The 19,246-nt window shown below is 53.7% G+C and overlaps 3 protein-coding genes across 3 annotated transcripts; 2 read left to right on the top strand and 1 right to left on the bottom strand.

Moving 5' to 3' along the window:
* Window positions 1–674: 674 nt before the first annotated feature.
* IL2RG (interleukin 2 receptor subunit gamma) lies at window positions 675–4,402 on the top strand. Its single transcript, XM_045895490.3, has 8 exons — window positions 675–830; window positions 1,057–1,210; window positions 1,409–1,593; window positions 1,823–1,962; window positions 2,384–2,546; window positions 3,103–3,199; window positions 3,456–3,525; window positions 3,877–4,402. The coding sequence occupies exons 1-8, from the start codon at window positions 716–718 to the stop codon at window positions 4,075–4,077; spliced, it is 1,125 nt and encodes a 374-aa protein (XP_045751446.1). The 5' UTR covers window positions 675–715; the 3' UTR covers window positions 4,078–4,402.
* Window positions 4,403–5,646: 1,244 nt separating this feature from the next.
* Window positions 5,647–7,744, top strand: CUNHXorf65 (chromosome unknown CXorf65 homolog). The gene is made up of 6 exons (XM_045895404.2): window positions 5,647–5,805; window positions 5,930–6,016; window positions 6,219–6,353; window positions 6,688–6,756; window positions 7,217–7,323; window positions 7,555–7,744. Exons 1-6 carry the CDS (start codon window positions 5,781–5,783, stop codon window positions 7,654–7,656), a joined length of 525 nt encoding a protein of 174 aa, XP_045751360.1. The 5' UTR covers window positions 5,647–5,780; the 3' UTR covers window positions 7,657–7,744.
* Window positions 7,745–8,150: 406 nt separating this feature from the next.
* On the bottom strand, window positions 8,151–15,531 carry FOXO4 (forkhead box O4). Its single transcript, XM_045879329.3, has 3 exons — window positions 14,645–15,531; window positions 10,021–11,080; window positions 8,151–9,665 (listed from the first exon to the last, which is right to left on the bottom strand). Exons 1-3 carry the CDS (start codon window positions 15,095–15,097, stop codon window positions 9,658–9,660), a joined length of 1,521 nt encoding a protein of 506 aa, XP_045735285.1. The 5' UTR covers window positions 15,098–15,531; the 3' UTR covers window positions 8,151–9,657.
* Window positions 15,532–19,246: the final 3,715 nt, after the last annotated feature.

The following is a 19,246-nucleotide window of genomic DNA, read 5'->3' as shown; positions in this document are numbered from 1 at the left end:
GAGATAGGGAACACAGGAAGAGAAGCAGATTTAGGGGAAGACGAGGAGTTTGAAGCCAGTATTGTTGTTCCTCCATTTCCAGAATCTACTTGTAAGTCAGACCTCCTAACCAGTCTCAACAGGGACCCAGCTCAGGCAGCAGCTAAGGGTGGATGGATATTCTGCTTTGGATTAGGTCAGAAGGAAGACAGCTATATGTGCGCCCACAGGCGTCAAGACTGTACTTTCCACCCAAGAGAGTAGGGCTTTGACAGAGGTTTCAGGGTGACTGAGCCCAGGAAGGAGCATAGCGCAGGATGGGGAGGGAGGTCCAGACCCTCCACTCCACAGGATAAAATGACTTAGATGAGCAGGTGGGTGGTTGGGAGTGGTGGTGGTGGTGGTGGTGGTGGCAGCAGCGAACAGACCCTTCCCAGGATCCGGGTGGCCTGAAGATTCTTGAGTCTGTGACGGTATCGTGTGCCCAGCCTCGGTCTCCACCTAACAGCACTTTACCGTGGTGGTAATACACCTACAGATTAGATTAACACTTAATCTCCCGGAGGATTTAGCCTGTGTCATAGCACACATTTGCCACACCCTCTGTAAAGCCCTGGCTTCGAAGGTTCTTTCCACCGGAAGCTATGACAGGAGGAAATGTGTGGGTGGGGAGGGGTAATGGGTGAGGGGCCCAGGTTCCTGACAGTCTACACCCAGGGAACGAAGAGCAAGCGCCATGTTGAAGCCACCATTGCCACTCAGATCCCTCTTATTCCTGCAGCTGCCTCTGCTGGGGGTGGGGCTGAACTTGACGGGCCCCATGCCCAATGGGAATGAAGACATCACAGCTGGTGGGAAACGTGGGACTGAAGGGGGTTGGTGAGAGGGGAGCCTGTGGGAAGGGGCCGTACAGAAATCTCGAACCTGCCATGGGGCATTAGAAGGATGCGGGCAGAACTGAAGAGTACTGTGGAGAAGGGAAAGGGGAAGGGTTCTCTGCCCCTTGCCACTGCTTCTTCTGACCATCATTTCTGGTCTTCCCCTCCCTCCCCCCCCTTCGTCCTCTCTCTAACCTAGATTTCTTCCTGACCGCTACACCCCCTGCGGCCCTCACCGTTTCCACCCTGCCCCTCCCAGAGGTCCAGTGTTTTGTGTTCAATGTTGAGTACATGAATTGCACTTGGAACAGCAGCTCTGAGCCCCAGCCCACCAACCTGACTCTGCACTACTGGTATGAAAAAGGAAGAGGGGACAGCACAAGGGAGTAAGAGGGAGGTGGGCTGGACCAAGAAAGAGGGTAAGCCAGCGTCCGAGCCTCCCCACCATTTTCTCATGGGGTAAGTCAGTTCAGAGGAGATGGGGCTGGGCTGTGGTATCTGGAGTACCCAAGTTTATGCCACTGTTCTTCTTCCTCCCAACCCTTCTCCAGGTACAAGAAGTCCAATGATGATAAAGTCCAGGAGTGTGGCCACTATCTGTTCTCCGGAGAGACCACTGCGGGCTGTTGGCTGCAAAAGGAGGAGATCCATCTCTACGAAACATTTGTTGTCCAGCTCCAGGACCCACGGGAGCCCAGGAGGCAGTCCATACAGATGCTAAAACTGCAGAATCTGGGTAATTTGGAAAGGGCGCCAAGAGTCCTGGAATATATTGTGGGGCACTGGAGTATAGGGAGTGGTGTTCTTTCACCTTGAGGGTACTTAGGCAGGAAGGAGGAGGTGAGGGATCGGGATCGGGATCGGGAGGGGCGGAGGGATTAGGGGCGCTACCTTCAGGATCCTAACTCATCTAGGCCAGGGCAATGGCCACACACACACACACACACAAACACACATATCTCCAGTGATCCCCTGGGCTCCGGAGAACCTGACCCTTCGCAACCTGAGCGAATCACAGCTAGAACTGAGCTGGAGCAACAGACACTTGGACCACTGTTTGGAGCACCTTGTGCAGTACCGGAGTGACTGGGACCGCAGCTGGACTGTGAGTGACCGGGGTCATGAATGTAGCAGCTCTAAGGCCAAGCAAATGGGGATAGACGATTCAGTCAGCCAAATAGGAGGGCCTGATCTGAAGCTCCTGTTCTCTGCCTCCTGGTTCCTCTGCTCTGTCTCTCCCCTCATCCAGCTCCTTTGCCTATAATGACCAGTGGACTTTCCATTAACGTTTTCCTACCCGTACTCTTCCCAATACCTGATAGGCAAGTAAACAAAAGGGAGCCTTCCAGGGGATCTGGCGAGGAGGCATTAGATTCTAGTCGGTGAAGGGAGCAGGGTGGCTTGAGTAGTCAAGAGAGGAGGGAAGAGCTGGGAAGGACTGGATGATGTGGGGGGGAGGGGCTGCGGTTTTAATTCTCCCTTCTTTTTTAGACACCCATCTCTCCCTCACTCTCTTTCTCCCCAAGGAACAATCAGTGGACCACCGAAATAGCTTCTCTCTGCCTAGCGTGGATGGGCAGAAAGTCTACACATTCCGTGTCCGGAGCCGCTATAACCCACTCTGTGGAAGCGCTCAGCGCTGGAGTGAATGGAGCCGCCCTATCCACTGGGGCAGCAATACTTCCAAGGGTAAAATGGGCCTAAGGCCTCACCGTGACCCATGAGCCCGGCACCCCAACCTTTTCGAGCATCACTCTCTTTTGCTCTACCTCTCGATCCTTAAGCCCCCCAAACTTGGTGGCCCATCTCCCCTCACTGTTCAACCTCAACCCCCAGGTTGCAAGGCTTTTCTGTGTAGGGTTGGCTCAGTATGTTGTTAGAGTGGGGGGGGGGTGGTCGAGAAGGAGGCGGAGGGGAGATAGAATGTTTAAGATTCCCCTACAGCATTTCCGGAAAGCCTGCATGGCAAAGATAGCTTTGGAAGCAGACCGATGTCGGGTTTTAAACCTGGCTCTGCTGCTTACTCCCCCCCTCTTTGACCTCGGGCACATTGCTAACCTCTTTGATTCTGTTTCCTCATCTGTAAGATGGAGATAATGATTGTCCCCCCCCACCCCCCCCCCCTGCCACTCTCAGGAGTTGTGAGGATTAAGGGTATGGGAAGTGTCTAGCACAGAGCCTGGCACCAAAGTTGGGGCACTACAGATGTTAGGTCACTTTCTCTTTCTTCTTTTTTTTTTTGTAGAGAATTCTTTGTTTGCTTTGGAAGCTGTGCTTATCATCCCCTTTGTCTCCATGGGATTGATTATTTCCCTTATCTGTGTGTACTGCTACCTGGAACGGTGAGATTTCAGATATCCCAGGAAAACGAGGTGGGGTGGCTGGGAAGAAATAGTAGAGGAGGATTATCACAGGGTCTCCAGGAGTAGAGAGAGGGACAGCAAGGAACGAGGGATCACTCAAGGGGGACATGGTGACGGAAGGAAGCTGCAGGCACACAGACCGCAGAATCCCTTCATTCCATCTGGGAGAACTGGGAGAAGGGTACTGGACAAGTGTAACCTACATGCTCCTGCTCCCTCTTTCTCCTCCGTTCAGGATATTGCCCCGCATTCCTACCCTCAAGAACCTCGAGGATCTGGTCACCGAATACCACGGGAACTTTTCGGTGAGAACATTTTCACAGGCAGACTGCAGTTTGTCGACCACCGACTGCCTCTGCCCGAAAGTCAGACAGAGTATGGGGGCCAGAGGGGAGGGGAGGGGGCCTGCACTAACTGTCAGGATGTGGCCGGCCAGTGGGAGGTTGGGCTAGATGGGAGAGCGACACACCGAAGAACTGATTATATAGATCGGGTGGGGCAGATGGCAACAGCGGTATGGGGGGGCCCCGGGAGTCTGTGTGTCCCTTCCGTAATCACAGGCGTTGCAGACCTTGTAAGAGCTCCCTTCGTCCAGAGCCCGGGTCTTTTACTCCCTGCGCCTAATTGACCCCTGACCTGGAGATATCTGTCTTTAGGCCTGGAGCGGAGTGTCCAAGGGCCTGGCGGAGAGTTTGCAGCCAGACTACAGTGAATGGCTCTGCTACGTCAGTGAGATTCCCCCCAAAGGAGGGGCTCCAGGGGAGGGGCCTGGGGGCTCCCCCTGCAGCCAGCATAGCCCCTACTGGGCTCCCCCATGCTACACCCTGAAACCTGAAACTGGAGCCCTGATACCCTGATAGAACTCCAGAGCCCTGTAGTCCTAAATTGTACTAACTTCCCCTCTAACCAGCCTGGGTCCCATGCTCACCTCGCCCCCCTGTGGCTGATTCTGAATTTTATGCCCCCTATAACTTCCCTCCCCCTCCACGCCCCCCCCCATTCAATATCTCCTATCGTCCAATTGCCCCTTTGCCCTGAGCACGCGGCTCATCTTCCCAGATCCAGCCCCTCCTCCTCCTCGCAGGATTATTTCTCCCGCAGTCCCTCCGTCCTTCCCTCCCTCCTTCCATCTACCCTTCAGTTATGCTCCAAGCAATGAGAAATAAAGCTTCTGTTGATGATCGTCAAGAATGTCTGTTGTTGGGGAGGGGAGCAAGGGAAATGTGGGGTGCAAGGAGGGTGCGAGGCATGGTGCTGACAGGAGGAAAAAGGAGTAGTGGACTCATGATGTGCAAGGAGTAGTACCACAAATTAACTAAAGATGAGCAGCGTTTGAGAAATTTGGCTTTTCTCTAGGTGTCCTGCACTCCTACCAGCATGCATTTTATTTTATTTATTTATTTTTTTTAAAGATTTTTATTTATTTATTTGACAGAGAAAGACACAGCGAGAGAGGGAACACAAGCAGGAGGAGTGGGAGAGGGAGAAGCAGACTCCCTGCCGAGCAGGGAGCCCGATGCGGGACTCGATCCCGGGACTCCAGGATCATGACCTGAGCCGAAGGCAGTCGCTTAACCAACTGAGCCACCCAGGCGCCCTATTTTATTTATTTTTTTAAGATTTTATTTATTTATTTGACAGAGAGATAGAGAGAGCCAGAGAGCACAAGCAGGGGGAATGGCAGAGGGAGAGGGAGAAGCAGGCTCCCCGCTGAGCAGGGAGCCCGACTCAGGGCTCCATCCCAGGCCCCCGGAATCAGGACCCAGCCGAGGGCAGACCCCCAACTGACTGAGCCACCCACATGCCCCTTATTTTATTTTTAAAAGGATTTTATTTATTTATTGGGCGGGGAGGAGCAGAGGGAGAGGACAAGCAGACTCTGCACTGAACGTGGAGGAGCCCGACATGCGGGCATCGATCCCAGGACCCTGAGATCACGACCTGAGCTGAAACCAAGAGCCACAGCCTTAACCCACTGAGCCACCCAGGCGCCCCGCAGGATGCATTGCCCCCCCCCAGCAAATCTTTTTTTTTTTTTAAGATTTTATTTATTTATTTGAGAGAGAGACTGAGAGAGAGAGAGCATGAGAGGGGGGAGGGTCGGGAGGGTCAGAGGGAGAAGCAGACTCCCCGCCGAGCAGGGAGCCCAATGCGGGACTCGATCCAGGGACTCCAGGATCATGACCTGAGCCGAAGGCAGTCGCTTAACCAACTGAGCCACCCAGGCGCCTGTCCCCAGCAAATCTTTCACAGACCCCACCTGGGTTCTTCTCTCCTTATCCTTACTCCACCTTCTGCTACATATACCACTTCTGACCTCATAATCCCTCAACTTCAGCCTCAGGCCCCACCCCTAGGGATGCTGGCTATCCACCACTGCCAGTGTCTCTCTCCTGTCTGCCCTGTCTGGGCCTCTTCAGCCTATGCGATCCACCGACCTCTCCAGACCCCCAACCCTATGGGCCAACTTGCCCCCCCCCACCTCCCAGGACCTCTAGAACATTCTCCTTCCGAATGACTCATCAGGCCTCCATCTGAAGAGTGAGAAGATCTTGAGAGCATGTTCATTTTCATCAAACATGGAGGTGAGGGGCATTACAGAGCTGGAGTCTGTATGTAGGGCTGGGGAGGTTTGAGGGCAGTGGAGGGGCGGTCACAGGGATGGTATACCTAGAGAAGGGCCACATGCCCCATCCCATGTCTTCTCAGATAATCAGCAGTTTCTGGTCAATACCAATTGCTCTGTCCTTCTGTTGCTGCATTATACCCGCAATAAAGTAGGGTTGCCTAAAACAGGTGAGGAGTTGGGGGGAGGGGACTAAAGGCCAAGGGTTAGAAGTCCGCGGGGTCATTTCCAGCCTCCAAGCCCTCCGACGGGCAAGAAGAGAGCTCTTTGAATCCAACAGCTTCCTCCAATCCCTTCAGGATAGGATCACTGCCCTTTTTGCTCCCACTCCCCTTCCTTAGCTGCCCCAATAACCCTGTGGCCTCCCTCCAGACACCATCGATTTGTGTGATGAAACGGGGACAATGAAGTTGCTTTTCCTGACGAGGACCCCTGGAGACTATGCCAGCAAATTCCTTACTGCTCGAAACACCTACTATATTTGTAAGGTGGAGCATGGAGCACCAGGTAGAGGCTTGGGAGCATTCCTGAAAGATAGGGCAGGGCCCTCAAACTGAACTGTGAACCTTGTCCAAAATGGACTGTGAACCTTGACCCTCAACCAGGTCCAAACTGACCATCTCCAGTCAGCCTAAGAAAGAGCACTGCCTCTACAACAATAGGGTAGGTTTATGCATATTATGCGCCCCCCCCCACCTGAGCCTAGGGTTGGACCTGAGGGGGAAGAAATCAGGTATATCAGCTCACAGTAGCATCGAGTGTTAGGTTCCTGAAATCTTGGGCTTTGGAAGGGGGGGACGGGGTGACAGAGGCTGGAGATAGCACACTGCTGTGTTCACAGGAACCCGACTGGAGAATGCCTACAGAGCTTTTGTGCCTCTCCTGAAGAATCCAGAACCTGAGCTAATTGGTAAGGAGCATGATGGAGGAAGGAAGAACGTGGAGAGGACCGTACACAGCCGGGTGATAGAGTACATTCTCTATATGGAGTGCGAATTGTGTAATGAGGCAGGATCCTAGGAAAAGGGGACTACGGCCTAGGTCCACTTTAGGATGGGTGTTTCGCTCAAACCGGCTGGAGTAGCATGTGTCACTCACCCCTACTCCTCACCCCCATTTCTCGGGCACTGTCTTGATATAATCTCCCTATCACCACCCATCGTTTCCATCTTTCCCTTCATCCTTTTCTCTTGGAGTCTCGGTGTCCCAGTTCCCACCGAAAAGAGCAAAATTTAGGCACCTTCAGATCACTCCTCAGCCTAGCTTTGGACCCAGTTATTCCAAGTGATCACTGGAATGATGGGAGGGATGAGGTGGGTAGGTAAGGTCTCTAGTCCTCAGAGGTGGGGGTGCCTTTTCCTGGTTCTCAGACACCTTGCGCATACAATGTGACCTCCTGGAGAGGAACCGAATTAAATCGCTTAGAAGCCAAGAAGCCAAGAAAGTCAGTCCAACTGACTCCTCCGTGAACCTCCCAGTAAGACTCCCCAAATGTAGTCTGTTCCTGCACCCTGCGCTTCCCTACCAGCCAACCCAAGGCTCCTGCCCCCTGCCCCCCCCCCACCCCTGGGATGAATTTCCTTTCCAAATCCAACATCCATGCCCAAGACCTGCCTCCAACCTCTCTTGGCCTGCCACAGGCCCTAGTTTGTAGAAAGCTTCCCTGCAGGGGCCTCTTGATCTACTTATGGATCCTTTCCTTTTCCAGTCCAAATCAACAGGAAGATTGGATGAAGAGGGGTCCCCTCGCAGGGGTCCGATCTTTAGGACCAGAGCGGACTTTTTCAGTAGAAGGGATAAACATCGCTAACTAAATAAAGTGCCCAAGTGAGAGCAGTAATACGAGGTATGAAATCACTGGAATTCAACATGAGGTCCCTTCTTCAAGAAAGACTCCTTCTCCCAATATCTGCACCAAGGCTTAAGTGTGCCCCAGGCACCGTGGAGGCTCTGAGGGTGGGTAGGAGTGGCAGGAGAGGGCTGGGGTGAGCACATGGGTGGGAGTGAGGCAAGACTGTGAAGTCTGCTACAATGAGCCTTTGAGGGACAGAGTAGGGGGTGGGGTCTTATCCAACCAGACTACCTCCCCTTGAGAGGCCTATCACAGCCCGCCCACTACTGCTGGGGTTCCGTGAGGGATTGGCAGCTTCCCTCCCCCCACTGCGATGATCCACCAACTCCCCCTGCTGAAATTCCCCCAGCCCCCCACCTCTCCTCCGCTTCTGAGTAGTCCCTCCCGCCAGTCCTCTGCCTCCCCCGCCCCCCGCCTTATCTGAGGGGAGCAGCAAGGCAGCAGAAACCAGAGCTGGTTATAGGCATTTATTGAATTTATTCATTTATTGATTTGACACACTTCCCCACTCCAATCTAGCACATGATACAATCTGGGTAGGCCAGGCGCTGACACAGGAAATGATGGGAACCCACAGCAGGGGCGGGGGAGGGGACAATGCAAAGGGGACTGGGGGAGGGGCTGCTTTGGGGGCTGGGGTGGGGAAGGAGCCCCAGATGGCCACCCTGGCAGGTGCTAGTAAACCTGATCCACATTCCCCTCCATCCCCGCTCATTTCCCAGACCCTTGGCCAAGCTCCCCAGCTCCCCCTTCCCTGTTCCACCCCTCCCCCCTGCTTGCCACCACACACACTTCCACATAACCCCTGTAGTCAGGCAAGGGGAAGAAGGGCAGGGACAGCTGTCAGGGGCCTGGAACAGGGAGGTCTCTGTGCCTAACTTTACCACCCTAAATCCTTCCCTCCTCTTCTCCCCCACCCCCTCCCACCCCTTTGCAGGCCACAGACTAATTCCAGGCCTTCAGTGCACTCTCCCACCATAGTGCTAACCCGTAGTGGGTCATGCGAGTGGGCGGCCGCACCCCCAACAGCACACACTCCCAGACACAAGGTGAACCAGGGGGCCTGGCTTAGCTTTTTCCGTAGGGCAACTCTAAGCTAGGTCTGCGCAGACCTTGTTCCAGACATCTTCACAGCAGAGCTTTCCCCCTTGCTCAGTACAGCTCTCCACTGCTGCTCCCCTGCCCCCTGCTCTCTGGTGGCCTGGAGCTCTCTCTCTCTCCCCCCCCCCACTTCCCATGTTTCCCCAAGTAATGTCTGTAGTGTTTGCATCATGTCACTATGACAAAGCCTTCAGAAAGAAAAAAAAAAAAAAAAGCATTCTCCCCATCACTAGCACCTTGCCACTGTTAAAAATCTCTGTATTTGTGTTTATATTTCTTTAAAAGTTTATAAAAAGCCTTTCTGTTATCTGCAGGCTTCCAAGGGTGATTTGGCCTGGTGAGCCCCTCCAGTGCTCAGACCCTGGCCCTCCCAGGTCCCTACTACCCCACCCTACCCACCCCACCCCACTGGCCTAGGGGGCCACTGCATAAAAATCCCAGGCTCAAGCTAGCCCGGACCAGCTCAGGTAAGACTACAAAAGATCCTGCTTCCAAAGGCAGGGGTAAGGCCACTGGTGACTTCACATTTCCAACAGCATTGCCCACCCCTGCTCTGAAACCCAGGGGGCGGGAATGGAGGGAGCCAAGGATGGCTCCCAAGAGGGGGCCTCACCCCCTAATTGGCACAGTGAGAAGAAACCCTTTCCCTTTCCCCCCACCCCTTTCCCTCCCTCCCTCCACAGTTCCCAGATGGGGCAGCTTTATCTTTAGAATTTCTTCAACGCCCCCGTGTGAGCAGACCCCACCCTAGCTCTAAAGCAGGGTCCCGAATTCCCAGGGAGGGGTCAAGGGTAAAGAGTGGATATGGGCACGCCTGGCTCCACCGCTGAAGCAGGGGACAAAGCTTCCAGCCGTGGCTCAGGGATCTGTGGAAAGAAGAAATGGAAGACAAAGAGGCTCATCTGGGGCATGACAACTTTCCACCATTAAGGTCCATGCCCCCCCAAAAAACCCCACAAAAAACAGAGACAGCCCTTCCCCCTACCTCACCTGTGCTGCTGCTGCTAGGGGCGGGCATTGCTGAGGGGCCTGGAGGTCCCATGGGGAGCTACGCCCCTCTAATACGACGCCCTCTCCCCCATTCCCCAGGGGCTCCAGCCACCGCCCCCCTCCCCGGCCGCCAGTTCTAAAGCTCCCTCTTGCTCAGATCATGGCACTAGCTGGGCACCTAGGAGTGGCTGTAGGTTGTGAGATGCTACCGTGGATGAAGAGGTGTCCTACCTGGCTCGAAGTTGAAGTCCAGTCCCTCGCCCCCATCCATGAGGTCGCTGATGATGTTATCCACGTCACACTCCAGGTTCTCCATATACATGTCAAGATCCAGATCCTGAGGCATTCGGTCTTGGCTTGCAGCTTCAGTACCAGGTGTGAGCACAGGAGCCCCCAGGGGCTTGGGGATGGGAGCCCCTGCCATGACCGGAGGTGGTGCTATCATAGAAAGGGTGGGGACCAGACTGCTGGGGCCTGGGACCTCTAGCGGCTTGGGACAGAGGCCGACTCCTGTGGCTGGCTTGCTGGAGGAAGGTAGCCCCCCCAGCAACAGAAGTGTCGGAGCCTGGGACAGAATGGGGTCTACCTGGGTCATGAGCACATCGGCAGGGGGTGGTGGCGTATCAGAGGTGAGCAGGGCCTCCAGAGACTGGGGGCTTGCGAAGCACCCTTCTCCTGCTGCCAGGGACCCCTCTGCTGAGCTGAAGAGGGAGGTGCTGTAGGTGTGTAAGGGACCCGGGACCCCAGGATGCTGCAAAGAGAAGCCAGAGAGACTACTCCGAGAGAGCAGGGAATGGGACGAGGTGAGATTGAGCCCATCTAACAGCTCGAGATCTTCGTTTAGGGTGGGAGGGACACCCCCTGTGTAGCTGCTGACTGAGGCTGGCATCTCCTCCTCGGCCAGCACCTCAGACTCTGCCCTCATGGGGGAGTGCCGAGTGCTGATGGTGCTGGCATTGGAACTGCTTCGTGGACGGAACGTGGTCCACACATCGGCCTCTTCGCGGTTTCGCGAGCAAGGGCTGCCTGGCCACTTGGGAAAGTGGCCAACCGGGCTCGCTGGAGTGGCGCCTTCGGGTGGAGCCGGCAGCACGGCAGGTTTCTTCTTGGGGGCCTTGCTGCGGCCCCGGAGCAGCTTGCTGCTGCTATCCATGGAGGCTGCCCGGCGGCGGGGAGCCTTGCCACTCTTGCCTCCTTCAGGATTCAGCATCCACCAAGAGCTCTTGCCGGTAGCCTCGTTGTGAACCTTGATGAACTTGCTGTGCAGGGACAGGTTGTGGCGGATGGAGTTCTGGAGGGGGCAGAGGCAGCGGGAAAGGGGCATGAGCTGTGTGCAGGGGAGGCCAAGTGGCCAGCAGCCCCGCCTTGAAGGACGCTGGGACAGAGCAGGGGCATTCCTAGAAACCCAGAGCTATCAAACCCCCCCGGGGGGGGTGGTAACAGGCAAAGGTAGGGGTGGGGATTAGAGCGGGGTTGGGGGGGGGAGACCGTACACAGTTCCCACCCAAAGACAAGATGCTCAGTTTCTGCTGCTCCAGATGTCTCTACACAAGGGCCCAGGACACAAGCCGGGTAACAACCTACTGCCGAGGGCACTGGGCCCATTCTGGAAAAGCTCACAGCACTGCACTCCTCCCAGGTCCCTGGGGGGCTGTCTGGGGCTGGTGGGCATTTACTGGGGAGATGCACTCCTGATTCCACCAGAACTAGGATTAGGTGGGAAAGAATTCTGTGGCTCTAGCCTCTTTCCTTGAGTGTAGGCTTGGGTGGAGTTTACGGGACAGTGGTGTGACACCAACCCAAGACTGGCCCACCCTGTCTTGAGCCAGTTCTCTGACTAGGCTGAGGGGCTGGAACCTCAGCAGAGCGAGCACTCTACTCCGCATGGGGCACTTGAGCCCCAGCTCTCCATAGGATTTGAAGATCTCTTTTTTTTTTTTTTCCTGATTCCTCCCAGTCCTTGGGCAGACACGCTCAACTACATTCAGGCCAGGCACCTCGCTGTACCTCAGATACACGAGGCACGTTCCCTTCTCCCTCCCTCCTCGTCCTAGGAAGGATCTCCCTTCTGTAAATTCTGCTAGTTCCTCAAGACCAAGCGTAAGTTCCCTCCCTTCTATTAAGTGGTTGCTTGACTTCTGCGGCCAAATCTCTCATATGGTATTTTTAATCTGTTCCACACAATCTGACCCAACCTATATTGTATTATTTACAATTTCACATAATTAGTCTCATCGAGTATAAGCGCCCATGGCACAGATCATGTTGTCCAGTCAGGCAGCCCTCAACGGCACCCCGTCGGAGTGCCAAGCTCCCAGGACATAATCAGTACCTTGTCGCCTTATTGGTGAGTGGCCCTCGGGTGACAATAGTGAGCCTCCCCTTGAGGCTCTATCAGCTTTGGAGCACCTTGGGTATTGGAAGCTCCATGTCCTCCCTCCCTCCCTCCTTCCCTCCCTCTGTTCTCCCTTCCTCCCTCATTGCTGATATTCCGCTAGAGATAAGTTTTTTCCCAGGGGCCCAGGGAGCTGAGATTGGCAGCTTCTTGAGCCCCCAGAGCAGCTTCTTTCTACTGGTTGCCCCAGGCTAGTTACACCATCCTTTTGTGTCCCCCCCCCCCACCTCCCTTCCCTGTCCTACCTCCTTTCCCCTATTTCCCCTCAGGAATTTGTGCCTAAGATCTCCAACCTTAGGGGCATTTGACCTCCCACATGGAGCTCTTTGGTGTTTAGAAACTTGGGAGGAGCCCAGGAGGGCTTGGAGCTACTAGGAGGCTGAGGGTCTGACTGGTGCTCCAGATAAGGAGACCCTCTGCCTGGGGAAAGATGTTCAAGTAGCTTCTTGTTCCAGAGTTCTTTAGCCAGAGAACTCCTTGTCTCCCTGGGACCCTTCAGTAACGGCTACTACCCTGGCCGCATTGGTACTCCCCGTTCCTTGAAGGGAATGGAAACTTGTCCATCTAGACAGTAACTGTCCAGCCTTGGTAACTGAGTGCCCCCGTGACTTCTGGCACTGAGATCCCCCCCCACCCACCCAGTTCATCCTTCAGCTCTGGCTCTACTGAGAAGCTCCATTCCTCTCTCTACACTCAATACCCAAGGGGCCCATTTGGTTAACCCCTCTTCTTTAGACCTCAGAACTAGTACATAGTACAACCTCTTACCTGGAGAGGTCAGCTCCCTAGAAGCCTATAATGCCTACCTGTTGGAAGCGGGGTGGGGGGGTGACTCCTAATTGTTCCCCCAAGCCACCCAAACAAAGCTTTCTTGTTCTTAGTGAGTGCCACCCCCTGGTGGGGTGGGAGTACTTCTGGCCCACCACCAGAGGAGCCAGTTCAGGCCCCGCCCCCCCAGGCTTACCCCTTGGAGTGGGGCAGGGGTGGGGATGGGGGATGAGAGGCTGGGAGGCCCCAAGCTCAGCCTGATTTGGCTTCACCATCATTCCAGTGAAAAGAATTTGGCAGCATGGACTAGCAGAAAGAGGATATGATTTCTAGTTAGACCTGAGTTCAAGTTCTTGCTCTACTGATACCAGGCGAGTTTCCTGACCTTTCTGTACCTTAGTTTCCCAACACGTAAAATGTGGAGTCTCACAATCGCTGTGAAGATTAATAAAACAAAACAAAACTTAAAAACTACTTTGTAAACGAAAACTCCGCAAATAAGTGTACATTATAAGGAGGGACTACACTCCCACTGCATAACTAACAACTCACGATTATTTCTTCTACCCTGGAAAATGAACCTAAGGGAAAAGAAAAAACAGCTGTGTAGGCTGGGTCCAAGGAGGGGAGCTCTTTATGAGCTGAGACTGTGGCGTGGCAGTCTACCCAGAAATAGTGCCAAGGGTCTCAGTCAGCTGTCCTGTTTTCTGTCCGGCCCAACTCCTGGGGATACTGCAGATCTGATCACTCGATCTCCTACACGTAGGGGAGGACCCTCTGCTCATTCAACCCTCTCTACTTCCTTGTACGCTGATCTCATCACCTACGGGGGTGCAAGATGCCAAGGGGCTAAAGCTCCCCATTTTGTAATTAGAGTCCCATATTCCTCAGGACAAGTTTTCAGAGCATCTAGCAAGATCTTTCTTCCTAGTTTCTTCATTGAAGGCCAAGGGAACTCCCAACCTTGTGCTCCAAAGTCAGATCCCTAGCTCTTTTTTTCGTAACTATTATTCCTCAACAGTAAATGAAAACTCTCCCCTGGCCCCCGCCACCCCAGACTTAGATAGCCCCTTGCTAGGGAGAGTTTCCTAGCACTACAGGGTAAACTGAGGCAGGTAGCAGCTCATGGCCCTTTTTTTCCTCCTGGTCCGTAAGAGCAGCTACTTTACCCCAGGAATATCACCTTTTTTCACCTCTGCCACTCCACCCCCTCTTCTTGAGTAGAGGCGTTCTAGAACAGTACCTCTACCCTGAGGTATTGAGAGGCAAGTGGGGAATCCAAGTAATCCCACAGGAATGGGAGAAAAGGTGTTGGGGTGGGAGGTGGGGGAGGAAGGAAGGCTAGGTTCATGTGGGGAATCCACACAGTTCCTGCTGTACATAGGATAAAGACTTCTCTGTGGAAATAAGTGTCTGGGGCAGCTCAAGCCAAAGTGCTGGGAGTGTTGAGCAGTGAGCAGAGAATTCAATTTTCTCCAAGGCAAGGACAGTGTCTTATTCATCTGCGATCCTCCAGCATCAAGCACTGAGCAGTGGCATATACTATGTCCTAAGTAAATGTTTGTGTAATTGATGATTTGAAGGTGGATCTCTGGGGTGGGGGCATAAAAGGCGGCCCCAGAATGGCAGTAAGGAGGCTAGGGGGCCCAGGGGCAGATGGTATTGGGACGGAGGTAAGGGGGTCATAGTTACCTTCCATCCTGCTGAGCTGTTGCTGTCACCCTTGTCCTTGAAGTAGGGCACAGTGCGGACCATCCACTCATAGATCTGGGCGAGTGTCAGTCGCTTCTCGGGGGCGCTTTCAATGGCCTGGCTGATGAGTTCTGCATATGACTGATTTCCCCAGGCATTCCGGCGGGAGCCTCCCTTCCGAGGACCTGTTACAGCCCCCAGGATCCCGGGCTGGGGGCCCCCTGCCGGCTCTGGGAGCTGGGAGGGCAACAGGGTCGGCTCTGAGTGCCCCTCCGTGTGTACCTTCTCTCCCAGACCTGGCTCCACCTCGGGAGGCTCAGACGGCTCAGTAGCGAGCTCTGGTCGGGGAAGGGGCCAGGTGCAGGAGCGCGGACGGCTCTGGGGTTCGAAGTCGGGATCGAGGTCTATGATCGCGGCAGCCTCTGTGGCTGAATTCTCATTCCTTGGATCCATACGTGGAATTGGACCTCCGCCGCTCAGCTTTCAGAGGAGCCTGCCACCGTCCCTCGCGATGCCTCCCCCCAGGGGGGAAGCACCGAGGGCCAGGAGGCACATTCCTGCCAGTCCTCAGAAAGTCGCGAACTTCCCCCTCGCCCCAGGACGCTAGCCCCCAAGCTGTCCCTTCTACACAGTTCTCTGATCCTCTTCTCGACTACAAGCGGACAGCCTCGGAGCTCTTTCCGAGACACCACCTGTAACCTCCGCCTAGCGAAGACACTTTTTCTCCAACCTCTCACTCAGCTTCCTGTTCTTTTAAACCTGAGGCACGGTATCCCCTCATACATTGCGCTCCCATCACCGAACGTCTCCTTAGCCGCAGTTCCCTCCCCCTTTTAAGTTGCTGCCCCCCGGACACTCCTCCCAAATTTCCTCCACCCGGATCACTGCCCTCCCCCACGCCCCGCTCCCCCGCGTCACTTGCCCCTCCCCTAGCTGCCCCTCCCCCCGCCTCTTCCCTGCCCTCCACTCTTGATAGGGCCCGCGGCCCCGCGGCCCCAGCCTCCCTTATTCCCGCACCAATTCCCCTATCGGCCCCCCCCCACCCCCCACCCCCGGGTTCCCTTTTTGTTTTGCTCCGAGCAGCAGCCCCCGCCTGACGTCTCTGTTTACCACTCGCCGGGGCAGCCATCTGCGCACGCGCCTGGAGAGCCAGTTGGGAAACCGAGTTCTTCAGTCGTGCCACCCTGGTCGGCCTTAGGGGACTACATTTCCCGTCCTACTTCGCGGCCAGGAGCCCGATAAGGGCGGCTGGAGAGCGGCGTGGCAGGATATAGGGAGGTGGAACTTTAATTATTAGAGGTCGTCGCGGACTTTTTCTTTTCTTTAAAAGTCATTTTCCTCCTTTCCCCCCCTTTCCCACCTCCTCCCGTGTGACTCCGGGTCGCCTCGGTGACCGTGTTGAGAGGCGCCAGACCTTTCTCCGTCTTTCCGTGAAAGGAAGGCAGGAGGGAAGAATGCGGTGTCTACAAGAAGCAGAAAACCCAGAGGCAAGAAGCCGAGAACGGACTAGAAAATAGGCTGTATGCGTGTTCGGGAGTTGGGTGAAGGGCTTGTGCAACGTAAACAAATGCTGGCGATAGTGTCTCCTCTACCCCCCTCAAGCCCCCGTATGCAATTCACGGTGACAGTGCGATCGCTGACCAATCAGTTTTCTCCACTGGCTCCTCTGGCCTCCCCTGAAATACTGATATTCTCCAGGTTCCCATCTTGGGTGGCTTAGCTTCTCATTCAACAGGTCCCAAACGGAACGCATTATCTGCTCTTGCACCCACACCCCTATACTCTGGCTACCCTTATCTCTGAATTTGGTTACCAGTTGTCCTGATCTGTCCGGTCCTCCAAGCTAGACTTCCCTCTCGCCTTTTCATCTCTTTAACTTCTCCCGTCCAGATCCCAGTCCAGACCTTATTTATCACTGGATTAAGTTGTAATATCATCTTAGTCGGACCTCCTGCCATCCGTCTTTTCCTCACCGTGGTTTATGTTCCATGCTGCCGACAAAGTTAACCCTTCTAAGAAACACTCCTGGTAATAGTAGCTAAAACGTATGGAGCACTTATTATGTGCCTGGCACTGTGCTGATTGCTTTACATACATTAGCTCGTCTACTCCTCAAATCAACCCTGTATGGTAGGTACTGCTATCAACCCCATTTTATGCGTGAAAACACAAATGCTCAGAAATTCAGTGCCATTCCCAGAGTCACAGCTAGGAGGCAGGAGAACTGGGATCATATCACTTAGGTGTGACCGGAGAATTTCCCTGCTTGAAACGTCCTTTGATTTTCCCTATTGCCTATGTGATAAAGTTCAGACTCTCCAGCAAGGTACACGGGTCTCTTCAGGTTCAGGCCACTTCCCACCTTTCCTGCTTCATCTTTCACTAGGCACACTAAATTCCAACCAGTCGGAGTTTTGTACTATTTCGGGGAAATGTCGTGCCCTTTTCTACCTTTCCCTCCACCTCCTGGGATGTCCCCCCTCTCATTATCCCCTCCCCAAGTCTCTTATCTTGGAAAATTCCTATTCAGCCTTTCTTGTTCCCCTTAGGTGGACTTCTCCCTTTTCTGCGTTTCCAAGAACTTTGTGCAGGCTTGTGTTATACAGCATAAACCATATGGTACTGTAATGATTTCTTTATATGTATGTCTCCTCCACTAAACCGAACTCCTTGGGGACAGGGACAAGGTTTACGTATCTCTGTGGCCCTAGCCCGAGATTTCCCATTCGAGAAATGCTGGTAGAATGAATGGGATCAGGAATTGAATGGCATTACGTTTGTACATTTGACAACTTTTTAGTAAACGTATGGTGGGTACTTTCTGTCCGGCCGTGCCTCGGTTTCCCTGTTAGACAGCGAACTCCTAGGGGCAGGGACTATAATGTAACTTGTCTGTATAGTGCCTAGCGGTGTGGTTTGAGATGTGCTACATGCTGATGATGCCTTTCTCCTCGTCAGGAAGGACAGATAGACAACTCAGCATTTTTCAGAGGTGGCAGGACACTGGGCCTTCAAAGTGATATTAGTCTGCTCATGGTAACATAACCATCTCGGTGCTACACATTCCTGCCTCCTTCTCCTCCAGGCTGCATGTGTGCTCCATCTGTCATGAAGAGGGTAAATAGAAGACCGCGTATTCCTACCTGAGGTCCAGACTAGAGAGATGGGGCATAGTTGCCCACAGTGCCTGCAGACATTTCCTGCATATATGCCTCTTCGTCCTGCAGCACAGCCTGGCGTGCGTGGTAAGTGAATCTGATACAGGAGAGTGCCTGGTGGGCACTAGGTCACAAGGAGCTCTCTTTGAACTGAAACAGGTGTGGTGACAGATCATGCAGAGCTGCTGAGACAGGGAAATGGCAGGGTGGGGCAGGCACCTGTCCTGGCTTGAATGATATCTTGCATTGTCTCCCTTGTGCATTTCTTTCAAAAGGTCCACCTCTCCACCAACTCATGTCCATCACCTCCTTAAATTTCCAATTCAAAGCTCAAAACTTAGGTGCTCTTGGAAACTTTCCCTGACTGACCCGACCTGACAGATCAATCATCTGCTTCCCGTCTCTTGAACCTCTATGAACTCAGTTTGTATTCTTTAATTTTGTGCTCGTGGTTACATAGCTTTTCATTTCATGAGGGCATATTGTCTCCCCGAACTAGATTATAAACTCTGAAATCAATCAACAAATACTTATTGAGTCTTTAGTGTTGAGATGAGGGTATACCTTGAAATCCTAGAAAGACAAAAATGACCATAACCCATAGGACCAGATGATTTAGGAGGGTGAGTTAAAGGATCTGGGGAATAGTAAAGACACTGCTACTTTAAAACACGTATCTGGAGAGGTCAAGGTTATTCACCCTATTGCTGTGGGAGTGTTAGAATATACATTAGTCAAGGGACAGAGTTAGCAAGGTAGCCTTGGAAAATAGAAAAGATATTGGTCAGGAGAAAGGACTAACAGGAGGCCCCCAAAAAACGGACTGTAGGGGGTGCCTGGGTGGCTCAGTCGTTAAGCGTCTGCCTTCGGCTCAGGTCATGATCCCAGGGTCCTAGGATCGAGCCCCACATCGGGCTCCCTACTCTGCGGGAAGCCTACTTCTCCCTCTCCCACTCCCCCTGCTTGTGTTCCCTCTCTCGCTGTCTCTCTCTCTCTCTGTCAAGTAAAATCTTTAAAAACAAAACAAAACAAACGGACTGTAGTAATAAATTATGAACAGATATGGCAAGATATGGGCGGGATGGGGAGGCAGGCCTTTTCCCCCATTGCAACCCCAGAGTTCATGGTCTCAACTGGCTTCCCATTCACGACTTGTTTTTCTTTTTTTCCTCTTCAAGATCATAGAGGGGTCTGGGCGCCCGGGTGGCTCAGTTGGTTAAGCGACTGCCTTCGGCTCAGGTCATAATCCTGGAGTCCAGGGATCGAGTCCCACATCGGGCTCCCTGCTCAGCAGGGGGTCTGCTTCTCCCTCTGACCCTTTTCCCTCTCGTGCTCTCTGTCTCTCATTCTCTCTCTCTCAAATAAGTAAATAAAATCTTTTTTAAAAAAAAGATCATAGAGGGGTCTGACTCTCTTGCCTCCTTCACTGCCACCACCCACTTTT

This window comes from Mirounga angustirostris, unplaced genomic scaffold (genome assembly GCF_029215605.1).
Source record: "Mirounga angustirostris isolate CCGP_5_RB_7025 unplaced genomic scaffold, mMirAng1.0.hap1 SCAF_11, whole genome shotgun sequence".
Taxonomy (NCBI): domain Eukaryota; kingdom Metazoa; phylum Chordata; class Mammalia; order Carnivora; family Phocidae; genus Mirounga; species Mirounga angustirostris.
Note: the sequence above shows the minus strand (reverse complement) of the source record. Positions and strands in the feature narration are given on the sequence as shown.